The sequence below is a fragment of the Capra hircus genome, chromosome 2 (assembly GCF_001704415.2).
Source record: "Capra hircus breed San Clemente chromosome 2, ASM170441v1, whole genome shotgun sequence".
NCBI lineage: Eukaryota > Metazoa > Chordata > Mammalia > Artiodactyla > Bovidae > Capra > Capra hircus.
This window is the reverse complement of record NC_030809.1, coordinates 9828707-9855047: the sequence shown is the minus strand read 5'-3', so window position 1 is coordinate 9855047 and position 26341 is coordinate 9828707. Positions and strand designations below refer to the sequence as shown.

Genomic DNA, 26341 nt, shown 5'->3' with positions numbered 1-26341 from the left:
AGAGGGTCTCCTTTGCAAAGGGTGTGACTCAGATTTTTCTGATGCCCGTGGTACCAGGGGGTCAGGAGAAAGCAGAAGCTGAGGCCCTCTGGTCTCCCTGCCAGCACAGAGGCACAGCCTGCCTGGGGCTCTTAGTGAAGGATCTCAGAGTGTAAGAAAGCAGGCTTCAGCCCGATGCCACTGGTGCAGGACATCCAGGCCATGACGGCACAGGCAGGGCCATCCTCACAGTGAGGCTGATCCATGGGTCGAGGCGGCCAAGGGATGGGGCCTGGAGGGTGGGGTCAACCTGGGTCTGAAATGCTGCTCTGTAGCCCTGGCTCTCTGACCTTGGGGCATATTAGCGGCCATCTCTCCGGCCTTCTCTTTACTTACCTTGAAATGGGGACAATAATAATGCCTGTTGCCGGGGGGTTGTTGAGAGAATTGAACAGGAAGCTGCAGCGTTTCGTGCTGTCTCTGCTCCATAGAAGCCAGTAAAGCGCACTGTGTGGAATATTCCATTTACACAAACATTTCTCTAAAGGCTTATCTAGCCAGGCTGCCTTGGCCCTTGCTGCAGCACACGGCGTTTTCGTTGCGTCATGTGAGACCTTTCGTTGCCTCGTGCAGCCTCTCTAAGTTGTGGCACGCGGGCTTAGTTGCCCTGTGGCATGTGGGATCTTAGTTCCCCAGACGGGAACCAAACCCGTGTCCCCTGCATTGCAGAACAGATTGTTAGCCACTGGACCGCCAGGGAAGTCCCTGCACAAAAATGTAAAACTTAAGAGGTACAGAAGAGTTTGGAAGTTTATATATCTGTCTGTTTCTGGGGTTAGGGGGATTGTGGATTGGGTATTGAAGGAGGAGGATCAATGTCAGATAATTCTCCTTTGACTTAATGCACTTATATACTTTCTGGGAAAAAAAAAAGTTTTAAAGGACCATGGGTTTCATTTAAAATCACCAAAGTAATATATTTCTATTTTGAAAAAAATCAAAAGTAGCTGGTGTGTATCACATGGCCCCCCATCAGGGACCCAAACCAGCCTCTAGAGTCTTTGGAGCCTAAGGTCCTACCCCACCCCCTCTGACCGGCTGCCTGGAGGCCTCTCCTGCGCCAGGCCTCCCGCTGCCCGCTGGAGCTCTGTATCTTGTCAACACACGCAGGCTGTTTACTGCCAGTCCCCAGTCCGTGTCCCTGCCTCCCCTGCCCCGTGTGAGTCATCCTCCGCCTCCCTGTGTGGGCACACTCCATCCAGCACCTTTCCTGTGGGGGTGGGGAGAAGCTGCAGAGGGAAATTCGTTCAGCACATGTTTACGGGGGGCTTCGGTGACTGGGGAGACTGGACTAGGTCCCTGGAGGTGCTGCCCCAGTGCAGGGTGAGGGGGGTGGGGTGGAGGTGGGTACCAAAATGGGTCTTGAGACCCGCAGAGAATGTGGTGGGAGTGAAAGGCAGGTCAGGAATAGAACCTGGGTCAAGGCCAGGTCCAGGGCTGAGGGTCAAGGGTCCCTCTGAGCCCCGCAGTGTGGGTCCTGGCATTCCTGCCGCCTCCAGCTGCGCCAGCGCCTCCCTCACTTCCAGTCTCATTTCTAGGCTGGTTGGAGGCCTCAGAGTCCTCGGAAGGCTTTCCAGATGCCGCCCTCTCTGTTCCTTTGTTCAGTCTTCCCCCATCAGCCCGCTGCCCTCCAGACCCAACTTCAACCCCACATCCTTTGGGAAGCTTCCATCATCCCCTTAACTCACTTATCCTGAGCATCACTTTTGTGGGGCCCTGGGCCTCGTGCTGGGCTGCCAGGGGGACAAGAACACCAGCTACAGAGCTCCCACCCATCAGTTTGCAGGAGCGCCTGACTCAGCCTGGGCTTTCAGGGAAGGCTTCCCAGAGGAGGTGACACCCGCACTAGGTTTTGAAAGGTGGGTAGAAGTTCAGAGTGAAGGATTGCCCTCTGTGTGCGCAGAGCTGGGATTTGGGGACTTCCAGCAACTGGAGTAGAGGAGTTGATCGGGACGGGAGGTTAAGGGCTAAGGATTAACTGGCCCAGAATCCTGATCACAGCCTCTCCTGCCAGGCCTCTGGGTGGGCCCGGCAGCCACAGCATCCTTCTGCTTGTTGCTTTCAAGTCTCCTTGACCCCCCCTACCCCCTCTGTCCCGTTTCTGTCCTTCAGTTCAGTTCAGTTCAGTCGCTCAGTCATGTCCGGCTGTTTGCGGCCCCATGAATCGCAGCACGCCAGGCCTCCCTGTCCATCACCATCTCCCGGAGTTCACTCAAACATCCATCGAGTCAGTGATGCCATCCAGCCATCTCATCCTCTGTCGTCCCCTTCTTCTCCTGCTCCCAATCCCTCCCAGCATCAGAGTCTTTTCCAGTGAGTCAACTCTTCATATGAGGTGGCCAAAGTACTGGAGTTTCAGCTTTAGCATTAGTCCTTCCAAAGAACACTCAGGGCTGATCTCCTTCAGAATGGACTGGTTGGATCTCCTTACAGTCCAAGGGACTCTCAAGAGTCTCCAACACCACAGTTCAAAAGCATCAATTCTTCGGCACTCAGCTTTCTTCACAGTCCAACTCTCACATCCATACATGACCACTGGAAAAACCATAGCCTTGACTAGACGGACCTTTGTTGGCAAAGTAATGTCTCAGCTTTTGAATATGCTATCTAGGTTTGTCATAACTTTTCTTCCAAGGAAGGAGTAAGCGTCTTTTCATTTCATGGCTGCAATCACCATCTGCAGTGATTTTGAAGCCCCCCCAAAATAAAGTCAGCCACTGTTTCCCCATCTATTCCTATGAAGTGATGGGACCAGATGCCATGATCTTCGTTTTCTGAATGTTGAACTTTAAGCCAACTTTTCACTCTCCACTTTCACTTTCATCAAGAGGCTTTTTAGTTCCTCTTCACTTTCTCCCATAAGGGTGGTGTCATCTGCATATCTGAGGTTATTGATATTTCTCCCGGCAATCTTGATTCCAGCTTGTGATTCTTCCAGTCCAGCGATTTTCATGATCTACTCTGCATGTAAGTTAAATAAGCAGGGTGACAATATACAGCCTTGATGTACTCTTTTTCCTATTTGGAACCAGTCTGTTGTTCCATGTCCAGTTCTAACTGTTGCTTCCTGACCTGCATACAGATTTCTCAAGAGGCAGGTCAGGTGGTCTGGTATTCCCATCTCTTTCAGAATTTTCCACAGTTGATTGTGATCCACACAGTCAAAGGCTTTGGCATAGTCAATAAAGCAGAAATAGATGTTTTTCTGGAAAACTCTCTTGCTTTTTCGATGATCCAGCGAATGTTGGCAACTTGATCTCTGGTTCCTCTGCCTTTTCTAAAACCAGCTTGAACATCTGGAAGTTCGCAGTTCACATATTGCTGAAGCCTGGCTTGGAGAATTTTGAGCATTACTTTACTAGCGTGTGAGATGAGTGCAATTGTGCGGTAGTTTGTGCATTCTTTGGCATTGCCTTTCTTTGGGATTGGAATGAAAACTGACCTTTTCCAGTCCTGGGGCCATTGCTGAGTTTTTCAGATTTGCCGGCATATTGAGTGCAGCACTTTCACAGCATCATCTTCCAGGATTTGAAATAGCTCAAATGGAATTCCATCATCTCCACTAGCTTTGTTGTTAGTGATGCTTTCTAAGGCCCACTTGACTTCACATTCCAGGATGTCTGGCTCTAGGTGAGTGATCATACCATCGTGATTATCTTAGTCGTGAAGATCTTTTTCGGTTCTATGAAGACCTATAAGACCTTTTAGAACTAACACCCAAAAAACATGTCCTTTTCATTATAAGGGACTGGAATTTCTGTCCTTCTCATTTATTGATCATCTCCGAAGTTTGTTTGCCACATCACAAGGTACAAGGTGCTTCTATGTCCAGTGCCTTGATTCTCACTTGTTTACACACAAGGAAACCGAGGCCCGTCTGTGATCTCATGATTTGCTCAAGCCTCTTGATTACTAAAGGCCAGAGCCAGGCCTGAAACGCACGTTTTTGATCTGACCGAGTCCTCTTTTCCCTATGCCTCAGGGAGCCCAGCATATGCTGCTGTGTTCTCCGCTGATTTATTAGCTAATTTCCCACCCAGACTGGATGTTCCCACCCAGACCCTGTCTCCCTGAGACGGGGACTAAAACAGAGATAGAGGTGCCGTTTGGAAGAATGATGGGGAAGGGCACAGACAGAGACCGACTCCCCCGGCGTGGGGGACGATTCCTCTCCAGGTACTTGGAACACATTTATTTTTGGCTGTTTTGCAGGGGAGGCGCATTGCAGACTTGACTTCTCTTTCCTCTGATGCTCGCAGGCTTAGTTGTCATTGATGCAGCCTGCCACAAAGACTAGTGATGGGGAGACCTGGGTTCTGATTCTGGCTCTTCCACTTCCCAGCTCTGCAGCCTTGGGGAAGTCACTTCACCTCTCTGAGCTTCGGTTTCTGCATCTATTAAATGGGGGTCAGGATATGAGATAAAATGAGAGGAGATATGTGAAAGTCTTGTATCCAACCCTCTTAAGTGTCCAGTAAGTGTTTTTCTCTTCTGTGCTAGAGATTATATCTTAAAGTGAATTATGATCTTACTGGGTGGGTACATTTTAAAAAAATTGTCTTCTGTGGGCCAGAAGCTCTAAAACACAGTTACCCTGGTCACTCATCATCACCCCAGTGACAGGAGGGACCAAGACTCAAAGACACGTGTAACAGGAACTGTGCCAAGTGTTTTATATACACTATCTCATTTAATCTTGGCAGTTCTCACGTTTGGATATTGGCAAAGGCTTGGTGAATTCAGCCTTGCTATTTGTCTTTTTCTTTCCTTGTTTTTCATTCATCCCATTATCCATACATCCGTTTGCGGGATACTTGTAATACAGACCTAGAATGGCTCTTTTCTTCCTTCTCTCTCTGGCAAACTTCTCTTGATCCTTCAAAGCCTAATTCAGATGGATCCCTGCTCTGAGAGCATCACCTACTCTTGAAATCTCAGCGTCTCTTCCATCTCCTTCCTCTTTCCCACACTTTACATCTGAAAGTCAGTTTTGTCTCAGTTCATAAATAGTTAATGCCCACTCTATGCTGATAGCTGGAGACCCAGATGACTTAAAAAGTTCGCACCATTGCAGAGCTTAAAGTGATGTCCGTCGTAAATGATGGACAAGTGCAACAGGTCATGATAACATAGAGTGATTCATGTTAAACCTGGTTTAAACCTGGTTTTGAAGATTATAACAATAATAGAACCACTTTTTGCCGACATTGAGGGTCAGTAGTGTTTGCTATTCTTTACCCTTATTAGGTCCTCTTGGGCTCCAGAAACCTTCTGAAATAGGCTTTTACATGGACGGGGAAACTGAGGGTAGGAGATGTAACTTGCCCAAAGTCACCAAACAAGTCAGTGACTCCGTCCTGCTTGTAACACAGGGCAGAGTGGTGGGTGCCATGCGTCTTGTCTCTGCCGGTCTGGCTGCAAAGCCTACTGAGGCAGCGGCTGTATCTGGACCTCAGAGCTGACTTGATGCTGGGAAGAATCCACACTGAGAAGAAATCTGACTGAAGAGTCAGAGCCCCTCTGGTTCTCCTCCTACCCTAGGAGTTTAGGAGAAGACTAACCCCCTTCCGGCTGAGTTAACTGGGAACTGAGAAGATGGAAGGGTTCCCTAAGGTCTTTCCTTGAGCGGAAGAACAGCCACAGCAAGACTTCCCTGGAGAAGAGCTCATGGAAAGAAATACCACCTCCGGTCCCCCCTGGGAACCGCTTTGGGGCTCTTCAGTCCTGGGTTCTGATGCACCCCTTAGAAACAAAATAAGAATAAAACCAGGGATAATGTGGCAAGTGGCTGAGAACCCAGAGTGGCACCAGACTGCCTGGATTTGAATCAGTTGCTAGCCACTGGACTTCGAGCAAGTTGCTTCACCTTTCTGTGCCTCAGTTTCCTCATCTCTAAAATGGGGGGATGGTGACTGTGACGGCCCAGAGCCTGGTGAGGTGCAGGTGAGTTAGACATAGCAGAGCAAGCTGCTGTAAACTGTCGAGCGCCAGGCTCTCCCTGGGAGGGATCACCTTTCATTACTGTAGCAGAGACTGGTTGCTGGGGCAGTTGAAGAGGGAGTTAGAGACATGGAATCATTGTGCAACCAGGAATCCCTTGGGACCTGGCCGAGTTGCAGCCCCAGAGCAGTCCTCAGGCCAGGAACTAGGGCGGTAGAGCCCCTCATGTGCCCCTGGGTCCCTGCTGACCCAGCTCTGGGAGGCCAGGGAGGCCCCTCTTCCTGGCACTCCCCTCTGACTGCCAGGCCAGGGGAGAGATGTGGCCAGTGGGGTTGAGATATCCCTTCACCCTGGCAACCAAGGGTGACGTGGGACAGTCTTGCCTGCCTGCTGCACGGCGCCCAGTCTCAGCAGGTGGGGACGGTCTGGGATGTAAATAAAACGTTCTCACAGTGAAGTACAGAGAGGCTGCGGGGACCAAGAGCCCCTCATCAGTCTGCAGTTGAGTCGCGTGCCGGTTCACTTTACCTGTGTGTGTCAGAGAAAGAGTATGTGTGTGTGTCTGTAAGACAGAGAGGGCTGGTGAGCGTGAATGTCTTAGAGCGTGCGTGTCAGAGACAGCGAGAATGTAGGTGATTGTGTGCATGGGTGTGAAAGAGAATGAGTGTGTGGTCAGAGTCTGTGTGTGAGAGCGTGTCAGAGTGAAACCAGGGGGAATGTGCGTGAGAGAGAATGTGAGAGAGTGTGTGTGTCAGGCAGTGGGCAGAGTGAGCATGTGTCAGAGCTAGAGTGAGTGTGTATATGTGTGTGCCCCCAGTTGCCCAGCTGTCAGCCACGCCGGACAGAGTGAGAAACACCACTCCCCTGCCCCCGCCTCTTCACCTAAAAAGGGAAGCCAGCCCCAAACCGCGTAAGCGGTTTCGCCCCGTGGCCCGGAGATGGTGAATTCCAGACATTCTCCTCCCGTCCTTGCTCTGGGAGGTCTGGGGGCTCTAGCAGGAGGCCGTGTGGCTCGAGCGATCCCTGGACTTCAGCTTCATGGGTCCTCATGGGGGCACTGAACGTGACCTGACAGATCGCCACCCTTCTTTGTGTCTGTTTCCCCAACCGTGTGATGGAGGATCTAGGTGGCTTCTGAGGTCCGTGTCGGCTCTCACGGCTTGGGTCTGAGTCTGGTGGCCTCTGCCCCACCCCTGATTGCATCCTGGTGACATCACCACTGTCACAAGTTCAGGCCTAGAAGTTTTGCCTCATTTCATGGCACCTTGGGGTCCTGCCTCAATGCTGGGTCTTGGTCAAGGGCCCAGAGGCCCAACTGTCCCCCTTTCACTTCACTTAGTTCCCAGGGTGCAGGGTGGGGACAACGGGTGGAGTCAGGGCCTTGGGAGAGGGACAAGTCAGAACAGGCCATCAGGCCCTCTTCCGCTTTGCCTGATGACAGAATCCGCCCTTCCGCCAGAAGCCGCTTTCCAGTAATGTGCAGCCTACCCGCAGGCCAGGAGCCAGGTGGATTCCAGACTTTCCTCCCCTCCCCTCCCCTTGCCCGTCAGCGCCCGGGATTCTGCCCCCCGAGAGGCAGGGCTGACACAGGAAGGCCGGGGGGGTGGTTCTGCTCTGGGGACAGGACACCAGCCCCAGGTACTGTGAGGACCGACTCACTTGAAGAAGTGAGATGCTCTGAGCTAGAGTCAAGCTCCTCCCCTGCCCTCTGGGGAGGCTACTGAACCTTGCCAAACCTCAACTTTCTCTTCTGCAAAGTGGGAACAATAACTATCCCACAGGGCTAGGCACTGTGAGGACTAAAGATGTGGCGTGTGCCTGGCTCCCGGTGCACCTTTAGCAGTAAGGAGTGTTCTTCATGTTATTGCTCCTGGAGTGTTACACACACACACATCCCTCTGCTCCCCCAGTGGGCTGAGGCCTACTGGTCTCTGGTGCATTGCCTGGCATTCCTGCAGCCAGGAAAGCTCTGTGGATTGGATGGATGGCATAGAGGGTGGTGAGGCAATTTCAAAGCCTAGCAGTCTAGGTAGAGGTCAACACTGTCCTCCACTTGCCCTGGGCTGCCTCTTTAGACTCTGCTTACCCCTGTGGCAGCTCTTGTTGCTCAGCTTCTGGGGTGGGGGTTGGGCATTGAGGAAGGCTGGCTGGGTTTGGCTCCCCCAAACCCCATGCTGTCTTGTCTTCCCTCAAGGCAGATACAGGTCCCGGGTGTGGTGCCATTGTCCTCTTTCACTGCTTCTGCCTGCGCTGTCTGACCTCACTGGGTGTCGGGGAGAAAGAGGAATCCAGGTCATGACTGTGAGTCAAAGGTTATGATGGGGGACACACCAGGGGACTCCTGCTCTAGCCCAGGCAGGCAGGGGTGGTCAGGGAATGGAGACAGGCAGAAGGATATGGTGTCAGCCACATACAGTGTGGGTAGAGGAACAGTGTTCTGGTCAGGCAGACTGGACTAGGCAAAATTCTGCAGGCCAAAGAGGGTGTACCTCACTTGAGCGAATTGGAAGGTGTTTGTCAAGGTTGAAACATAAGAATAGGCAGTGGGGGGAATTCCCTGGGGGACCAGTTGTTAGGATTCAGTGCTTTCACTGCGTGGGCCTGGGTTCAATCCCCGGTCAGGGAACTAAGATCCTACAAGATGCATGGCGAGGTCAAAAAAAAAAAAAGCAGGGATCATGAGACATGAGCAAGACCTGATGATGAAGGGCATGCTAGAAGTTTGGACTTTAATCTTTAGAGCAAGGAAGACTTGGACTCAGCCTGACTTAGCCCTTCGCAGTGTACCAGCCATAGGAACCCTGAGCATTACTGACAGTCAAAGACGGACGGGTATGGCAGGGTAAGAGGAGTGCATGTCTCAGTGAGAGTGGTGACTTTTTTTTGGCCTTACCACCCAGCATGGAAATCTCAGTTCACTGACCAGAGATTGAACCCGCACCCCCTGGGCTGGAAGCAGAGTCTTAACCTCTGGACCACCAGGGAAGTCCTAAAAGCAATGACTCTTGGTCAGGTCGGTTTTGAAGTCTCCTGGCCTAGGATGGAGATCTGTTTTTTTTCCAACATGATTCGACTGTATCTCCTGGGTGCTTGGCCCTGTGACATCCAGGCCCTGGGTGCTTGGCTCTGGGCCTGGATGGTATACTGAGTCCTGACTTGTAGCTGGCACCACCCAGATCAGTACCTGAGAGCAGGAGGGCTCTGGGCCTGGGGAGGGATGTTCCTCTTCCTTCCCAAGCTTCTCCAGGGGTAAAGAGAGAAGAGGCCTGGCCAGACAGGTTATAGAGATTCATGTGGGTCCTGGCCAAGCCCTTTGCATTTTCCAATCAGTAGATGCTAGTTGAGCACCTCCTGTATCCCCAACCCTGGGGACATAATCATAAACAGAGATGGAATCTGCTTGCAGAGAGTTTACAAGCTAAGCAGGGGAGGAGAGCAAGAGCTTCCACCTCGAGCAAAGTGGCAAGCAGGCCATCCTAACCAAGCGGACCTTGGGGGTTATGTCCCAGGTCTTCTCCACCCACCTCCCCACGCAAAACAAACCAGAGACCCATGAGCAGCTTGGGGGCGGAGCTGGCATTGAGAGGGGCCCTCTCTGAAAGGGATTTTTGCCGCTTCCCAGCTCGGGGTTTGGAACCAAGGGGGCCGGCTGCAGACGGTGGCCTGCTGCTGCTGCTGGCCAGGACCTGGCTTGGGGAGATAGCTGGTGAGCCTCAGGCAGAGGGGCATTTTCACCTTAATGGGGAGAAAGGAGGGGGTGATTTAAAGAAGGAGGAGTTTGATAGAAGCTGGTGAAGTCAGACCTGGGTTCTGTCCTGGTTCTACTGCTGATGAGCCGTGTGACCTTGGGTGAGTCCCTTCCCCTCCCTGAGCTTCAGTTGCCCCTTCTTTAAAGTGGGTGGAATTGGGTGAGAAACAGGATGGCAAACAGGTTTTGTCTCACGCGCAGAACCCATTGATTGCTGTCGGCTTCCTGAGCATCTCTCTGGGCGCAGCGGGAAAGCACGCGAAGCTGGGATTGGAAGTCGCTGCGTGCGTGCTGCACGTTTGCAGGCCCCAGGCAGTATGATCCCCAGGTTCCTTCCTGCGCTCATAGTCTTTGATTCCTCTGTGCTCCTTCCTGTCTCCTGTGTCACTTCTCCACCAGCCATTGTCTGCCTTTTGCTTCAGTGCCTCCGTGATGGGGAACTGGATGTCTTCCCTTAGACAGAATTTTTCGATTGTTATGCCTGGTCTTGAGCTTACATCCGTCTCCATGAACTTGTGCCTGGACAGATGACTTGGGTTCAGGTGTTAGGTAATGCCCTCAGGATTGCAGATTGGAGTTGTGAGAGGGGAAGGCACCAGAGAAGGACCCCTACCCTAACCTGGGCAGACGGGGCAGTCAGGGAACTGGGTGGTACTTGGAGCCTTGGTAATCAGTGTATAATTTCTGCTTTCTGGAGACCTGCTTCTTTCTCCTACTTTATGACAGTGACAGGGAGCATCTGTATGTCCTTTGAAAAAAGCACTTCAACAACATCATCAGGTAATTTACACATCACTTAGTTATGTATAAACATAATCCATAACTGCGTTATATTAGCCTGTGAGGCTGGAGTTATCAGCTCTAGGCGAGGAGGCTGAGGCTCAGAGAGTTAACAGAGCAGCCCCCTGAGACCAAGCCTGAGCCCCTCTTGGTCCTACCCCAGCCTTCAGCCCCAGCTCTGTTCTGTTCTCCTGGCTCCCCTCAAGCCCACGGCCTTCCGTTATCTCACCCTCTGCAGGTTTCCACGTGATCCCCACCATCTCGAGCATCGTCCCGGAGAGCTGCCTGCTGATTGTGGTGGGGTTGCTGGTGGGGGGTCTGATCAAGGGCGTGGGCGAGACGCCCCCCATCCTGCAGTCGGAAGTCTTCTTCCTCTTCCTGCTGCCACCCATCATCCTGGATGCCGGCTACTTCCTGCCACTGCGGCAGTTCACGGAGAACCTGGGCACCATCCTGATCTTCGCCGTGGTGGGCACGCTGTGGAACGCCTTCTTCCTGGGCGGCCTCATGTACGCCGTGTGCCTGGTGGGCGGCGAGCAGATCAACAACATCGGCCTCCTGGAGAACCTGCTGTTCGGCAGCATCATCTCGGCCGTGGACCCTGTGGCTGTGCTGGCCGTCTTCGAGGAGATTCACATCAACGAGCTGCTCCACATCCTTGTGTTTGGGGAGTCCCTGCTCAATGACGCCGTCACTGTGGTGAGAGGCAGGGACCACGCCCCGGGGCACACAAGAACCAGACCCAAGTCCAGGTCCAGAGAGAATCCCACATCCCCCCGCTCATGATAGTAAGACAGCAAGTGTCCAGTCCTGCTTGCTATGTGTGGCCATCGTGCTGGGCACCGGCAGGGATTATCTCAGTTATCCTCCTGACTACGCTAAGAGGTGCTTCTTAGTCTCACTTTGCAGATAAAGAGTAAAGCTTAAAGAGGTTAAATAACTCAGTAGAATAGATAGAACTGAAATTGGAAGCCAGGTCTATCTGACTGCAGGGCCTGAGCTCTTGGCCTGACCAGGCCGTACGCTCTGTCCCTGATGCACTCTGATGTGATCTTGATTAAATGACTTATCCTCTTTGTACCTCAGTTTACCCTTTATAGACCAGTTAGTCTCTGAGGGGCATTTTAGCTTTCTTGGTAGCTGTGTCATAAGCTAAGGCTTCCCAGGTGGCTCAGTGGTAAAGAACCCACCTGCCAATGCAGGAAATGCAGGTTCAGTCCCTGGGTTGAGAAGATCCCCTGGAGGAGGAACCCACACCAGTATTCTTGCCTGGGAAATCCCATGGACAGAGAAGCCTGGTAGGCTACAGCCAAAGAGTTGGACATGACTGAGCACGCATGCGTACATACACACACACACACACACACACACACACACACACACATGTCTTAAGTTAGAGTTTAATTTGTGCAGAGTTCGGGGGCAGCATTCATGGAAAGGAACCTTGTCTCTAAAACCTCCAGAACGTGGCAAGTAAAGTGGGTCAGTCTGGGTTGGCCACTTGCTTACTGTGTGACCTTAGGCATGTGACGGTACCTCTCTGGGCTTCACCTTTGACAGCTGGGATGTGGCAGAGTAGTTAGTGCGTTCCTCCCGGGTCTAGCGAGGACAGACACCCCCACCGCAGGGTCTGCACGTGGCAAGGCTGTGTATGTTTCCACATACCCTTCCTCCCAGCCGGCTTCCTCAGGAAGCAGGTACGTGTATGTGCACACTTGTGTTGTGTTGTGCAAACACCTACATCCCCCTCCTGGCTGGACCCCTCAGAGAGCAGCTGCCCCCACAGGAAAACTCATGGACCCATGTGCACGCCCTGTGCACGCTCACACATGCACTCCCACTTCTCTCCCAGCCGCTCAGGAAGCCGCACCTCAAAGAAGCTACTGACAGTAGTGGTCGCCTGCCAACAGCCTCGGCTTCCTCTCCCTCTCCTTCCCCTGGCGCCCCTGTCAGCTCCTCGTGAAGCCGGGGCAGCCACAGGCTGGCCCATCTGTCCTGTCTCCTCGGGCACCCGCCCTTGCCTATGGCTGCCATGCAGGCCTGTTTCCTCATCTGGAGCAGGGACCGTTGTCCTGAGCCTGCCGTCCACCCGGGGCTCTGACGGGAGTCACACTCACTCATATCTGCAAAAGCAGTGGGTGCCAGAGATGAAGCCCTCCCCAGAGGATCTGGGTGTATGTTGGGGTTCAGGCTGGCACTCTTGGGGAACAGTGGGGCGTGGCTGCAAGAGTGGATGCCCCCGTCTGGCCACTGTGGGCCCGTGGCCATGCCTCCCCGAGACAGGGGCAGTGGTGGTAGTCATTGCTCGTGTTCACTGCGTGCTTCCTGTCTGATCATGTATGGTCTCAGCTAATCTGCACAGACTCCATGAGGTTAGCATGGTGATTTTTCCCAGTTTTTCAGGTGAGGGAACTGAGGCACTGGGAGATTAAGGAACTCGTCCAAGATCATAGTAGCTGATAAATGATATAACTGGGGTTCAGATCTACACAGTCTTGAGTCCAGAGTCCAGATGCTTAGCACTATGCGACTCTGCCTCTGTAGTCCCAGTGACAGTGGTGCCAGGCCAGAAATGAGGACCTTGCCCTCTGTACCTGCCCCATTGTTCCAGGCAGTGCTCTTTAGGGACCTGAGCATTTCCTCAGGCCGAGAGTAGGTTTAGGTAGCCCAGGGCTGAGAACGCACTGCCAGAGCCCTGCCCCGTCTCCCAGACGGCTGTGTCCAGGCACACGGGAGACCGGCCAGTGCTTGGCATCTCCCCTCCCTGCCTGGCCCAAGTCGGGCCCTTTCTAGAACTCTAGGCATGGGTGTGAATGCCCCATTACCCAGATGGTAGGGCTGAAGGCTTCCCCAAGCTGTGTGGCCTCAGGCCTTGGCCCTGGAGCAAAGGTGCCCTGCTTCCATGTGTGGCCCAGGTACTGGGGGCTTTGGAGGGTCTGTCTCAGGGATCCCCAGGTCTTCTTCCCCACTGCCTCTGCGTTCCTTCAGCCTGGACACTCCCCAGCTGGTTTCTGGGCAGAGCTGTCTAGGAGCAGGCCAGGCAACCAGCACCTAAGAGGAGGCAGATAGCAACTCAAAGCTGGATCCCCAGGGAGGCCCATCCACTGCTGGCAGGGACCAAGCTCTGGGCCCAGTGCTGTTGCTCCTGGGCAGGGGTTCCGGGGGGTGGGGGGTCCTCTGGCACATCATTTCACCATTCTGAGCTTTAGTTTAGCAAGGGAACAAGCATCTTTAGCCTGCCTACCTCATGAGACTGTTGTGTGGCAAACAGGATGACCATAATCAAAGGGCTTTACAGTGTATGAAGTGCCACTTAAAGTCTGATGGTGGTGTTACAATGACCATTTATTTCCCCAGCCCAGAGGTGGGGAAGCCCTGGAGAGCCTCTGGTTCCACAGTGCCTGAACTCGGTGGTTCATTGCAACCCTCTGGGGGCCTTGTTGAACAGAGATTTCTGGGTCCCACTTCCAGACAATCCAAGTGGAGTATGGGCTGGCTGAGTGTATTTTTAGAAAGCTTCAGCAGTTAAGAAGTCCTAGTCTAGTTCATTATCTGAATTTTCCCAGCTTTGTGCTAAAGGAAAGACCAAAATCCAGGCAGGGGCGTGCACGATGAGCTCGGTGAATAGCAGCTAATGCTGTGATAGGCAATTTGCCTTCATTAACTAATTGAATCTCACAATAGCGCTATGAGGTCAGTACTATTGCCCCCATTTTCTGGACAGGAAAACTGAAGCACAGGGAGGTTGAGTCATTTGCCCCATGTGTACAGCTGGGGAGCAGCAGAGTCAGAATTTTAACCCAGGTGGTTTGGCTGCAGAGCTGGGCTCTTTTTCTACATAGCCCGCTGCAGGCCCAAAGACCCTCTGGCCCCCAGACTCCTCTGCCACCTCTTGGCTGTGGTCAACAGAGGGGACAGAATCGCCCTGGGTGAACCCCAGGAGCCATGGGGCAGGGCCCCACCCTGGGTGACCCCCAGGAGCCACAGGGCAGGATGCCCACCTGCCTGCCAACCAGCCTGCACACCCTTCCCAGGTCCTGTATCACCTCTTTGAGGAGTTTGCCAACTACGACCGCGTGGGCATCGTGGACATCATTCTCGGCTTCCTGAGCTTCTTCGTGGTGTCCCTGGGCGGGGTGTTCGTGGGCGTGGTCTACGGGGTCATCGCAGCCTTCACCTCCCGCTTCACCTCCCACATCCGCGTCATCGAGCCGCTCTTCGTCTTCCTCTACAGCTACATGGCCTACCTGTCGGCCGAGCTCTTCCACCTGTCGGGCATCATGGCGTGAGTCTGGGCGTGGCGTGGGGGGGGGGGGGGGCGCCAACTCAGATTCCCCCGGGCTTGGAGGGTCAAAGGGAGCTCCCCAGGGCCCAGCCCCCCCGGATCCAGGCTTCAAGTCTCAGGGCTGCCCGGAAGCACGGAGTTTAAGGTTCTGGAAAGCCTTAGCCCAGCTATTTCTTTTATTCTCTTGTTACAAAGGGAGTACCTTGGCGGTCTCCGGACGCAGGCACTCGCACCCGCTGCTCCCTTCAGCAGCCCTAGTGAGGGTGCTCAGGGCTTCCCTTGTAGCGGGAGTCCTGAGGCCCCAGCTGCATCTTGCAGTTGGGGTTGGATGGTAGGGGGGAGCGGGAAAGCCGTGAGGTGTCAAGGTGCTCCGCTAGGGGAAGTCACTGGAAGTGCCAAGGCTGGATTGGGGGACGGGGATGGGGGTGACAATGAGGAGGCTGGGCCAGTCGGAGTGGAGCCCGAGTGTGGGCGCCAGGCTGGGAGGGCTTCCTGCGGGGACACCACACTCTGGGGGGATAAACCTGTGGCCAGAGGCGTGACCCCTGTCAGGTGGAGAGGCTGCAGGGCCTCGGGGAAAAGGCCCAGGCTTAGGAGCCGGGCAGAACTTCTTTTGTTCGTGTCTTAGCTCTGCCACTCTGTGGCAGTGTGACCATGGGCAGGTGACTTCATTTCTGCACGTCTCAGATCTCTCATCTGGAAAATGCCAGAATACACCCGTGTCTGCAGGGTTGGCTGAGAGTGTTGAGAACAGGGGTTGGAAGCCGGCAGAGGCGTCTGACCCGTGAGAGGAGCTCAGGCACCTGGCCCCTGCCTGCCTCCCTGTCTCTGGAGGCGCCCTGGGAGGGTGCGACTCAACTCTGAACCCTGCTCCCCGCTCTTTCCTCCCCTGACCCCCAGACTCATTGCCTCGGGCGTGGTGATGCGCCCCTACGTGGAGGCCAACATCTCGCACAAGTCCCACACGACCATCAAGTATTTCCTCAAGATGTGGAGCAGCGTCAGCGAAACCCTCATCTTCATCTTCCTGGGCGTCTCCACCGTGGCCGGCTCCCACCACTGGAACTGGACATTTGTTATCAGCACCCTGCTCTTCTGCCTCATCGCCCGAGTGCTGGGTGAGGGGCCGGGCCTGGAGAGGGGTGTGCACGTGGCAGGGGGTGTGTGCGTGTGGCAGCTAGGTGCATGCTGTGTGTGGAGGTGGCAGGCTTGACTCCAGGCTGCTCCCAGCGCCCCTGCAGGATGGGGGCTTCCCCATTCCCGCTCCCTGCAGTGCTGAGGCCCTTATGGGCCCTGGAGGGGATAGAGGGCCGCGCTCCCGGGGGAAACAGCCATGGTGTGCCCGTGGAAGAGGCCTCAGCAACCCTGGGACTCTGAGCCAGTCAGTATCTGAGGAGGGGACTGAGGCCCCCAGGGCCAGATCTGTGTTCAGGTTTGTGGTCTTTGCACCGCCTCTTCCCACGCGTGACTTTGGCACTTGCGGAGTCTGCTGCAGAGCCTCCCAAACGCTGCTACCAGCCCCGGGGCACACCTGGGCACCGCTGGGCACCAGGCCTTAGGCCCTTGGGCAGCTGCTTCACCTTCTGGATACACGTTACCTCAGTGACCATGTGGCTTCTGCCCATGGATCTCACCTCCTCTCTGAGTTTAGGTCTGGGTGTGGCACTTAACTTGCTGTGCTGTCTTAAAAACCCTTTCATCCTGGGCCTCATCCTCTGGAGATTCTGGGGCTATGGGGTTGAGACTGGACTCCGACCTGCCTCTGCAATATTCCCGCCCCCCGCCCCCGGCCATGCTGCAGGTGCGCTCTTAGCTCCTCAACCAAGAATCGAACCCGTGCTCCCTGCAGTGCAAGCATGAAGTCTTAACCACTGGACCGCCAGGGAAGCCGTAGCATTTTAAAACAACTTTTTATTACAGAAAATTTCAAATACATAGAAAAGTAGGCCCCGTGTACCTATCATATTTAATAGGTATTAACTTGTAGCCAGTCTTGTCTCATCTCTTTTCCTGGTACCCTTCTGCCCTCCAGCCCCTGGAGGCCTCTGTAATGTCTCTAAAGTATATACAGGTGAGGGACCTCCCTTAAAGATCCACCCAACTCTCGGATTGAGGGATTAGGAGCTCCTTGGACTGAGGGACCTGAGATATGAATTAGCTGGGCAGGTTTACCAGTGGAGGCTTCCTCCAAACAGAAAATCTCCCAGCTGCAAAAGGCATGAGGGTCTAGGACAGTCTGACCCCTTGCTTCCCCTCCCTGGCAGGCGTGCTGGGCCTGACCTGGTTCATCAACAAGTTCCGCATCGTGAAGTTGACCCCCAAGGACCAGTTCATCATCGCCTACGGGGGCCTGCGAGGGGCCATCGCCTTCTCCCTGGGCTACCTCCTGGACAAGAAGCACTTCCCTATGTGTGACCTGTTCCTCACGGCCATCATCACCGTCATCTTTTTCACCGTCTTTGTGCAGGTGCTGGACAGGGCAGAGCAGCCCTGCCTGGGGACCCTGACCCTGCCAGGAAAGAGGAAGTGCATGCCGGAGCGGGGCTAGGAGGGCAGCGGGCAGCATGGGTTGTAGTTCCAGCTCCAGCAGCACCTCATGCAGCCCTGGACAAGCCCCCGCCTTTCCAGGCCTCGGTGTGCTCAGTTGCAAAGGAAGAGCCTGGTCACGCGTCACTGTGGAGTGATGCTGCCCAGCTCAGTCAGGAGCCCAGGTAGCGCTGAGAGGAGTGTGTCCAGTCGGCAGGACCGTGAAGCTCACGGTAGGGATTTGGGGAAGTGGTTTATTCTCTTAGGGTCTCAGTTTCCACATCAGTCAAATGGGGGCAGTAGCGCAGCACGGGGGCTGGAAAGGCGAAACGGCCCCTGAGCGGCGCCGTCGGAGATCGTTAGCCAGAGCTCTGCTGCTGTCAGTGTGAGCCTGGAAAGATTCTCCTCCCATCTCTGGGTCTCAGATCCCTATCTGTGAAGTGAGGGGACTGGACCAGCGGATCCTGAAGAGTCCTTCCAGCTGTTGGCTGTGATTTCTGTGCATTTGAACGACTCAGGCTTAGCTGAGAACCTCACCCACCCCTGGAGTCCCTGAGGGAGCCCAGCTTGAGATGATGTAAACCATTTCTCGTTATCTGACGCGTGACTTTGGGCAAGTGAGAAACACTTCATCTGTGTGTTTGCTCCATGTTTCCTGGATCATAACCCTAGACAAGCCCTCAGTGGGAAACATCATTGCCTTCTCCAGAGAGCACAGTGTAGAGCAAACCTCCTGGGGCTGGACTTGTCTTCTGTCTTTTAAAAGGAGAAGAGGTTGCCTCTTTGATCATCTTGCCCTGCTTCCATCTTCCAAAATATTTTATCACCTTATTTTGCAGTTGGTTTACTAAGTCAGTTTTTAATGAACGCAGCATTGAGGTAGGGACCTCCCTGCCTGAGTTTGAATCCGGCTTTACTACTTCTGTGAGACCTTAGGGAGTTACTTGACCTCTCTCAGTCTCAGTTTCCTCATCTGTACAATGGGGACAAGGAAGGGGTCATTGCAGGTATTGAAATGCTAATTCTAGTGAAAACACCACTGGCCCTGGCACTTGACAAGTGTGCAGTTAGATTAGCTACTGCTGTCCTTACTGGGTCCTTCTGGGTCAAAAACCTGCAAGGGGGCCAGAGCAGAGGTGGTCTTCCCTGTTAGGTGACAGTGCATTTGTGGTGGAGCTCACACTTGAACTCTGGCCCGGGCTAGCTGGCTTGTGTGTGAGTCCCTTGGCTGGATGTGAACCCCCTGGCCATGTCTTCAGGAGTAAGTGGGCTTAATATAAGCGCAGCTTGGATGTTGGGAGATTGGGGACGTCAGAGCAAAGGGCATCCCAGGCTCAGGGACCTTAGGGTGGAGGACCTCTGTGGCCTCCCGGCCAGGGTGGCAGAACTGGAGTGCCTGACACCCACCCACCCCCCAGGGCATGACCATTCGGCCCCTGGTAGACCTGCTGGCTGTGAAGAAAAAGCAAGAAACGAAGCGTTCTATCAACGAGGAGATCCACACGCAGGTACCGGCAGCTGGGCCTGGGCCCTGTGTTGCAGGAGGAGGCTTAGGGAGCTGGGGTCAGCTAGGCCTTGCATCCATGTCCTCAGGCAGCCCCTCCTCCCTCATCCAGTGCCTCCTGAGGACACCAGGTCACCCCATAGCGAGGGGTGGTGTGAGCAGCCAGGAACCTGAGGAGAGGGCGTCATGCCGTCTCTGCCTCTGCAGGAACCTGGCCCAGGTGCTGGGCACAAGTGGGTTCAGAGAAGAGGGTTCAGCTGGGCCCCAGTGGCAGAGGGCTGGAGGGGTCCACAGGGCTTCAGGATGAGTGGGGTGTGGGCGCCACCTCCTGGCTGCTTCTGGAACTACAGGGCTGGGTTGAGCAGAGCAGCACTGGGGTGGAAGGTGGGGGCCCATTCAGGAGTCTTGGTCCGGAAGGAGCCCAGTAGTAAGGCTTGACCTGGCCCTGGGCACGTTTCAGTTCCTGGACCACCTTCTGACAGGCATCGAGGACATCTGTGGCCACTACGGCCACCACCACTGGAAAGACAAGTAGGTGGCAGGCCTAGTGGGCAGGAGGGCGGGGAGGGGCCGGTAAGGGTCTCCCCCCAGGGGCCTGGGCATCTTCCCATTGCAGAAGCCAGCTTCACCCATCTCCTCCCACCTCCCACCAGGCTCAACCGGTTTAATAAGAAGTACGTGAAGAAGTGTCTGATAGCTGGTGAGCGCTCCAAGGAGCCCCAGCTCATCGCTTTCTACCACAAGATGGAGATGAAGCAGGCCATCGAGCTGGTGGAAAGTGGGGGCATGGGCAAGATCCCCTCGGCCGTCTCCACCGTCTCCATGCAGTGAGTGCTAGTGGCCAACCCCGGCCGCTTCTGCAAGCCACATGCTGACCCCTCAACACCCACCTGGAGCGGGTCCCTAGGTCATTCCACCGGGCGGGCAGATCACACTGAGGACCCAAGGCTTGGCGCACCCAACCGGATCATCCCCAGGGGACCCTTCTGTCCTGCCCCAGCCCCCAGAGTCCCAGGAATTTTCTAATCTGAGGCCTGTTATCCCAGGAACATCCACCCCAAGTCCCTGCCGGCCGAGCGCATCCTACCAGCACTGTCCAAGGACAAGGAAGAGGAGATCCGCAAAATCCTGAGAAACAACTTGCAGAAGACCAGGCAGAGGGTGAGGGGCTGCCCCTGCCCGGCCCACTTCACTTACCGCAGAGGAGCCCCCTGCCCCCGCCCCGCCCCACCCTCCTCTGCTCCACATGCCCAGAGCCTCCCCAGCCCCTCCAGGCCCAGCTTCCGGGGCCTGGTTGGGCCTGCCTGACAGCTGTTCCTCCCACAGCTGCGGTCCTACAACAGACACACGCTGGTGGCCGACCCCTACGAGGAGGCCTGGAACCAGATGCTGCTCCGGAGACAGAAGGCCAGGCAACTGGAGCAGAAGGTGTGTCTGCAGCTGGAGCCGGCTCCTGCCTTTCTCTGGAAACCTGGGCTCTTCCTCTGCCTGCATCACCACCACCCAGCCCTCTGGGAGACAGAGCCACTCCCATCTGGTGTCTTGGCCTCCTCCAGTGTTCTCGCCTGGAAAATTCCATGGACTGTAGCTCTCCTGTGTTCAGGACTGTAGCCCTCCAGGCTCCCCTGTCCATGGGGTTGCAGAGTCAGACACAACTTAGCAACTGAACACACACACACGCACCCCCCATGTGTTTCAAAGGCTGAGCCCCAGGGAAAGTTCCAGAAAGCTGCCTTCTCCACCTCTTCTCCACTCAGAGCAGCAAAGAGGCCCCCGTTCCCCACTGTGTCCTCGGGTATCAGATCTAGAAGAGTCTATCCACGTGCTCTAACCTCTCATTTTCTAGTGAGAAAACTAAGGCTCAGAGGAAAGGAAAACTAAGGCTCAGAATCAGAAAGCAAGACACACATGCCTTCATTCATTCGTTCAGGAAAATATTTGTGGAGCTCTCCCTAAGTGCCAAGCGGCAGAATTGCCTCCGTGTATCCGGTGGTGCATCAGCCCAGTCCCTCCCTTATGGAGCACACAGTGGCCCCGGGCAGAACTGGAAGTGCAAGGGGCTCTGAGCACCTCAAACAAGGAAGTGGTCAGAGTGCGCTTAGGAATGAGAGTCTTGGGGGAGGGAGTGTGGGCAGGAGAAGGGCCAGGCAGAAGGAAAGAAACTATACACAAGTTCCTGACCACAGACTGAGGGGCTCAGCTTTCAAGGAAGCTTGTTAATGGCGTTAAGGGTTTGGGCTTTCTTCCAAAGCATGGAGAAGTCATGAACGGTTCTCAGCGAGGGAAGCACGTGGAAAGGGGTGCGGGTGGATTAGGGGGGTGGCGGGGTAGGGGAGGAGCAGGCAGAATTCAAGGGACATTTAGGAGGTCAGAGTGGCAGGACTTGGTTACCAGTTTGAGGTGGGACCGAGGGAAGAGGAAAAGGAGGCAGGGGTCACAGCTGGCCTTTGATTGGGGTAGGCGGGTGGCGTGGCTGAGGGGACACCAAGGAAGGAGCAGGTTTTGAAGGAAGATAAGTAGCTGAGTTCAGCTGGAGCGTGTTGCATTGAGAATCTCGGGGGTCATCCAGGGCCCAGGTGACATTCTTGAGGTCGACTGTGGGTCTGTCCTTAGGGACAAATGAGGGCAGGAGCTAGAGGCTGGGCTGGTACCCCCATGGGAGAGGTGGGACAGTGTGGGAGTGTTCAGGGTCACCCTGGAGCTCGACAAGAGGCTGGGCCAGGCCCTCAGGACCCAGCACTGGCTCAGGCTTGCCACGGGCATGGGTGGAGAGGGCGCGGGCACCCCAGACACACAAAGAAGGGTGTGCGGCCACCGGCCCGGGGTGCCTCTGCTCACCCCCCTGCCCCCACCTGCTCTTCCTTTGTCAGATCAGCAACTACCTGACCGTGCCGGCCCACAAGCTGGACTCGCCCACCATGTCGCGGGCCCGCATCGGCTCAGGTAAGGCAGGCCATGGGGGGCCCCGCGAGGAGCCTTGAGGCTGGGCACGGGCCTCAGAGAGCCTGCAGGGAGGATGGGCTTCTCATGGGCCAAGCCGTGAACTCCTCCTATGTCAGGTGGAGTTGGGGGTTCACCAGAGGGGGGCCCCCCAGAAAAGTGGCCCTGCCGTCCTCCCCAGGGACAGAGTGCTCCACAGAGGGGCTCACGCTGAGGAGCTGGGTGCCCGCGGGGAGGCTGGAGGGGGCTGCACTGTTGGGCTCTCTGACATGTGGGGGACCAAGGCAGGCCTTCCAGGACATGGGGCTCAGGAGGGAGCCTGGCTCTTCGTTGAAGCAGGGACTCCTATGGGAGCCCCAGGGCTGAGCAGGGGAGCACAGTCCTACCTTGGAGAGCACAGTCCGAGGGGAGGAGGAACTATTGGCCTCGTAAAAGGCCCGTGCAGAGTGACTTGAAGCATACCAGGATGACCGCACTCACAGGCTGACTCTTTGCGGGCAGAGGTGGGCCACGTACTGGGAGGGCTCAGGGCCGGAAGCCAGTGTGTGCCTTGCTCTTGGTTCGCAGACCCACTGGCCTATGAGCCCAAGGCCGACTTGCCTGTGATCACCATTGACCCGGCCTCCCCGCAGTCACCTGAGTCCGTGGACCTGGTGAACGAGGAGCTGAAGGGCAAGGTCCTGGGGCTGAGCCGGGATCCGGGCAGGCTGGCCGAGGAGGAGGAGGACGATGAGGACCCCGATGGGGGCCTCACGATGCGGACCAAGGAGCCCTCGTCCCCGGGCACCGACGACGTCTTCACCCCGGCGCCGAGCGACAGCCCCAGCTCTCAGAGGATACAGCGCTGCCTCAGTGACCCAGGCCCACACCCCGAGCCTGGGGAGGGAGAGCCTTTCATCCCCAAGGGCCAGTAGCACGGAGGGGGGGCCAGCGGGTGGTGCCCTCCCACCACGGACTCTCCTACCAGAGCCAGGGCTGCTCGCGGGGCGGTGGAGGGTGGGGGGTGTTCCCCTCATCCTTCCCAACCTGGACTGGCCCCAGCCCCCCCCACCGCATGGCAGCTGGGCCCACAGCCCCCACCGCAGCACGGCTTCCCCCTGCCTCCCGGGAAGCGCCCTCCCTCCCGCCAGAACTGCCTTCCTGATCCATCCTTCGGAGGCGGACCTGCCTGGCTGTGAGGCAAACCCTGCCCCCTCCCGAGCCAAGCTCTCTCCCTACCCTGACCAGGGCCTCTGAGTCCCCTAGACCTCTGCGGGCTCCCTCCCATTCCGTCACCCTACTCATTCAAGTCAATCTAAGTTTCTAACCAAAGAGCCTCTGGCTCAGCCTTGGTCCCTCCTGGGAAGGGAAGGAGCCGGGGCCTCCATTAACAGGGAAGAGACTAGGGGACCAGGCGTTGGACTTGGGGAGGGGTTGGGGACCGTGGCCATACCGTCCCCCCGCCGGCTCTCACCCTGGCCACCTCACTTGACCTGTCCTTACTCAGAGCTGCAGGCTGAGGGCACCTCTGAGCTCTGTCTGGAGCTGGGACTCAGCTTCTCCAAACTGGGCTCCAGCAGGGACCACTGGGCCCTTCAGGGGCTGCTGATCGGAGCTCCAGAGAGTGCTGCCTTTTTATCTGTTTTGTTTATTCACACTTCCATGTACGATTCTATTTGCACAGAGGGCATTCCTGTTTTTAAAACATTTTTGAAACCCCTGCCTGAACAGAACTCCTGCCATCCTACTCCAGAGCATCACTCATCCGCATACGTGCCTGTCTGCCCAACACTTCCCCAAATCAGTCCTCTGTCCACAGGGCTCTGATTTCAGAAATGACCTCACCACCCCCCACCCCCAACACACACACACACACACACACACACACACACACGGACGCCCCAATGGTGACTTTCTCTAACTCATAGATGCTGGGCCTCCTGGGACCTTCCTTCTCTTGGGCCTGGCCCTCAGCTCCTGCTGGCCTGTTCTCTCTCCTCCCGCTCCCCGCCCCCATTGGCCCCTGGAACCTCTCTTGTAAGCACTGCACTCAGCTTGCTGTAGAGCCCTGTCCTTGGGAGGGGGGCAGGGTGTCCCCTGAGCATCTCCCACTGGCCGGGGCTGGTGGGTGAGCGGAGCCCTGGCCCCAGAGGCCTTTGCTCACAGAAATACAGGCCTACTCCCGAGGCTGCCATGGGCCCGGCCCAGGCCTGGTGATCTCTGTCCTTCTCTCTAGGGTACTCCTTTCCCCAGGATCGTGCAATAGTCAGAGCATCCCCCTGCCCAGTGGACTGGGCAGAGGGTGCTCATCTCCCCCTCCTCTCCATGAAAGTGCTGTTTTGGGCAGGAGTCCCCATGCAAGGGTGACGTTGACAACCGTGTTCAAAGCCACCACAGCTGCTGCCGCTCTGCCGCCTGTACAGAAGAAACCGAATCTTTTTCATATTCTAATAAATCCGTGTGAGTTTTTGATAGAGTTGAGGGCTGCTTCCTGGGTGCCAGGGACTTGGGGGAGGAAGGTGGCCCAGGCACCTGAAGGACTTGGCTCAGTGGCTGCACAGAGAGATGCCTTGTCCCTGTCGGGTGCTGCCGTGCTGATTCCCGTGGACGCAGCGCCAGGGACACAGGTGCGAGCAGAGCAGGAGGCTCCCAGCCCTCGGCTCCTTCTGAAGGGCGGCGTTCATCAGGCCTGCCAGGAAAGCCATGTGTGCGTGTCTGTGTGTGTCTGTGCGTGTGTCTGTGTGTATCTATGTGTCTGGGTGTCTCTGTGTGTGTTTGTTTATGTGTGTCTGTGTGTCTGTGTGTGTATCTGTGTATCTGTGTGTGTGTGTCTCTCTGTGTGTGCATGTCTCTGTGTGTGTGTCTGTGTGTATGTGTCTGGGTGTGTCTCTGTGTATGTGTCTCTGTGTGTCTGTGTATATTTATGTGTGTGTGTATCTCTGTGTCTTTGTGTGTCTGTATATCTATGTGTGTGTCTCTGTGTGTCTGTGTGTCTCTGTGTGTCTGTGTGTCTCTGTGCGTGTGTCTCTGTGTGTGTCTCTGTGTGTATCTGTGTGTCTGTGTGTGTCTGTGTGTGTGTATATGTGTATTTCTGTGTGTGTGTGTGTCTGTATGTCTCTGTGTGTGTCTCCGTGTGTCTGTCCCTGTGTACATGTCTGTGTGTATCTGTGCCTGTCTGTGTGTGTTTGTGTGTCTGTCTGTGTGTGTATATGTGTATTTCTGTGTGTGTGTGTGTCTGTATGTCTCTGTTTGTCTCCGTATGTCTGTCCCTGTGTACATGTCTGTGTGTATCTGTGTGCCTGTCTATGTGTGCGTGTGTTTGTGTGTCTGTCTGTCTGTGTGTATATATGTATATTTCTCTGTGTGTGTGTGTCTGTGTGTATCTATGTCTGTGTGTGTGTGTGTGTCTTTGTCTCTCTCTCTCTGTGACAAGGGAAGGAGGGGTGTTGAGCAGGACTTTCCTACGTGATACCCTAGGAGAGAACTATAGGATGAGATGAGGGTACCCTGGTGAAGAAAGCTTCAGCGAGTTCCCAAATATTCTAACTGGGAGCTGCACGTGGGAACATCCTAGGAGCTGAAGAAAGGCTGGTGTGGCTGGGTCAGAGAGTGACAGGCAGGGAGGTGAAGGTGGGACCTTGCAGCCCATGGTCAAGATTTTGGTTTATGCTGCAAGCAAGGGAGAGGCCCTCCATTGTAAAGTGGGGACAATAACCCCCGGATGGAACATGCTCAGGAGTGTAATGGTCTCAACACAGTGCCTGGTGGGCTTAGTTCCCCTGAAGTTGGATCCATGAGGTGCACTTTCTGGAGCTGGCCACCAGAGGGCAGTGAGGCCTGAGCACACACCCCAGGCACCCTGGGGACCTGCTTTGTGGAGGATAGCATCTCCTTTGCCCAGACTTGGGACCTGTGAATGGAGCTGGTTTGATCCATAAAATCTGAAGTGATGGGTATCAAAGAGACCATAGGGAGGGAGCGCAGCATCCATTCCTGTAACAGTGTCGCAGCAAGAAATGGATGAACACTCAAAGGGTTACTAAAGAACCTTCAACTAAGGAATTCTTTACGGAGGTGCAGGCAGGGTTAAGGAAACTTACCAGGGATGGGACTCAAGGGGATCACACTACAGGAAGCTGAAGGGCAAGAGGAAGAAGTTGTTACTTCGGGGAGAGGGCTGCCTTGCTGGAGCTGCAGCCACAGGGATCAGAACACAGCCCCTGCCAGGCAGGGAGCCAGAGGAGAAATGCTCTGACTTTGATCCTGCTGGCGCCTCCCCTTGGTCAGACCCACGGGAAAGGGAAGGGAGGCAGCAACTTCACTGAGCGTGGTTCACACGGATGAGCCTTCAGTAGGGGAACGAGGGGAGAGTGGCTTTAGAGAAGGCAGAGCCATTCCTTTCCTCCCCCTCACCATTCACTCTTGCCCTTCAGATGAAAAGTGGGTGTCCCTATTGCTTAACGGCTACAGAATTTCTGTTTAGAGTAATGAAAGAGCTTTGAAAATAGATCATGGTGATGGTTGCACAAATGCCACTGATCACTGTAAAATGGCTTGTTTTCTGTTATGTGAATTTCACCTCAATTCTTAAAATTAAGGG

At 55.2% G+C, this 26341-nt stretch overlaps 1 protein-coding gene across 1 annotated transcript in view; it reads left to right on the top strand.

Moving 5' to 3' along the window:
- SLC9A1 (solute carrier family 9 member A1) overlaps positions 1 to 24217 on the top strand; it is a 52643-nt gene extending 28426 nt beyond the window's left edge. Inside the window, exons 2-12 of the mRNA XM_018056627.1 lie at positions 10746 to 11206; positions 14542 to 14792; positions 15693 to 15910; positions 17057 to 17259; positions 18737 to 18826; positions 19283 to 19353; positions 19476 to 19649; positions 19869 to 19983; positions 20149 to 20250; positions 21693 to 21765; positions 22330 to 24217. Of these exons, the coding sequence (XP_017912116.1) occupies positions 10746 to 11206; positions 14542 to 14792; positions 15693 to 15910; positions 17057 to 17259; positions 18737 to 18826; positions 19283 to 19353; positions 19476 to 19649; positions 19869 to 19983; positions 20149 to 20250; positions 21693 to 21765; positions 22330 to 22676 (2105 nt within the window). The 3' untranslated portion in view covers positions 22677 to 24217. The remainder of the gene's footprint in view (positions 1 to 10745; positions 11207 to 14541; positions 14793 to 15692; positions 15911 to 17056; positions 17260 to 18736; positions 18827 to 19282; positions 19354 to 19475; positions 19650 to 19868; positions 19984 to 20148; positions 20251 to 21692; positions 21766 to 22329) is intronic.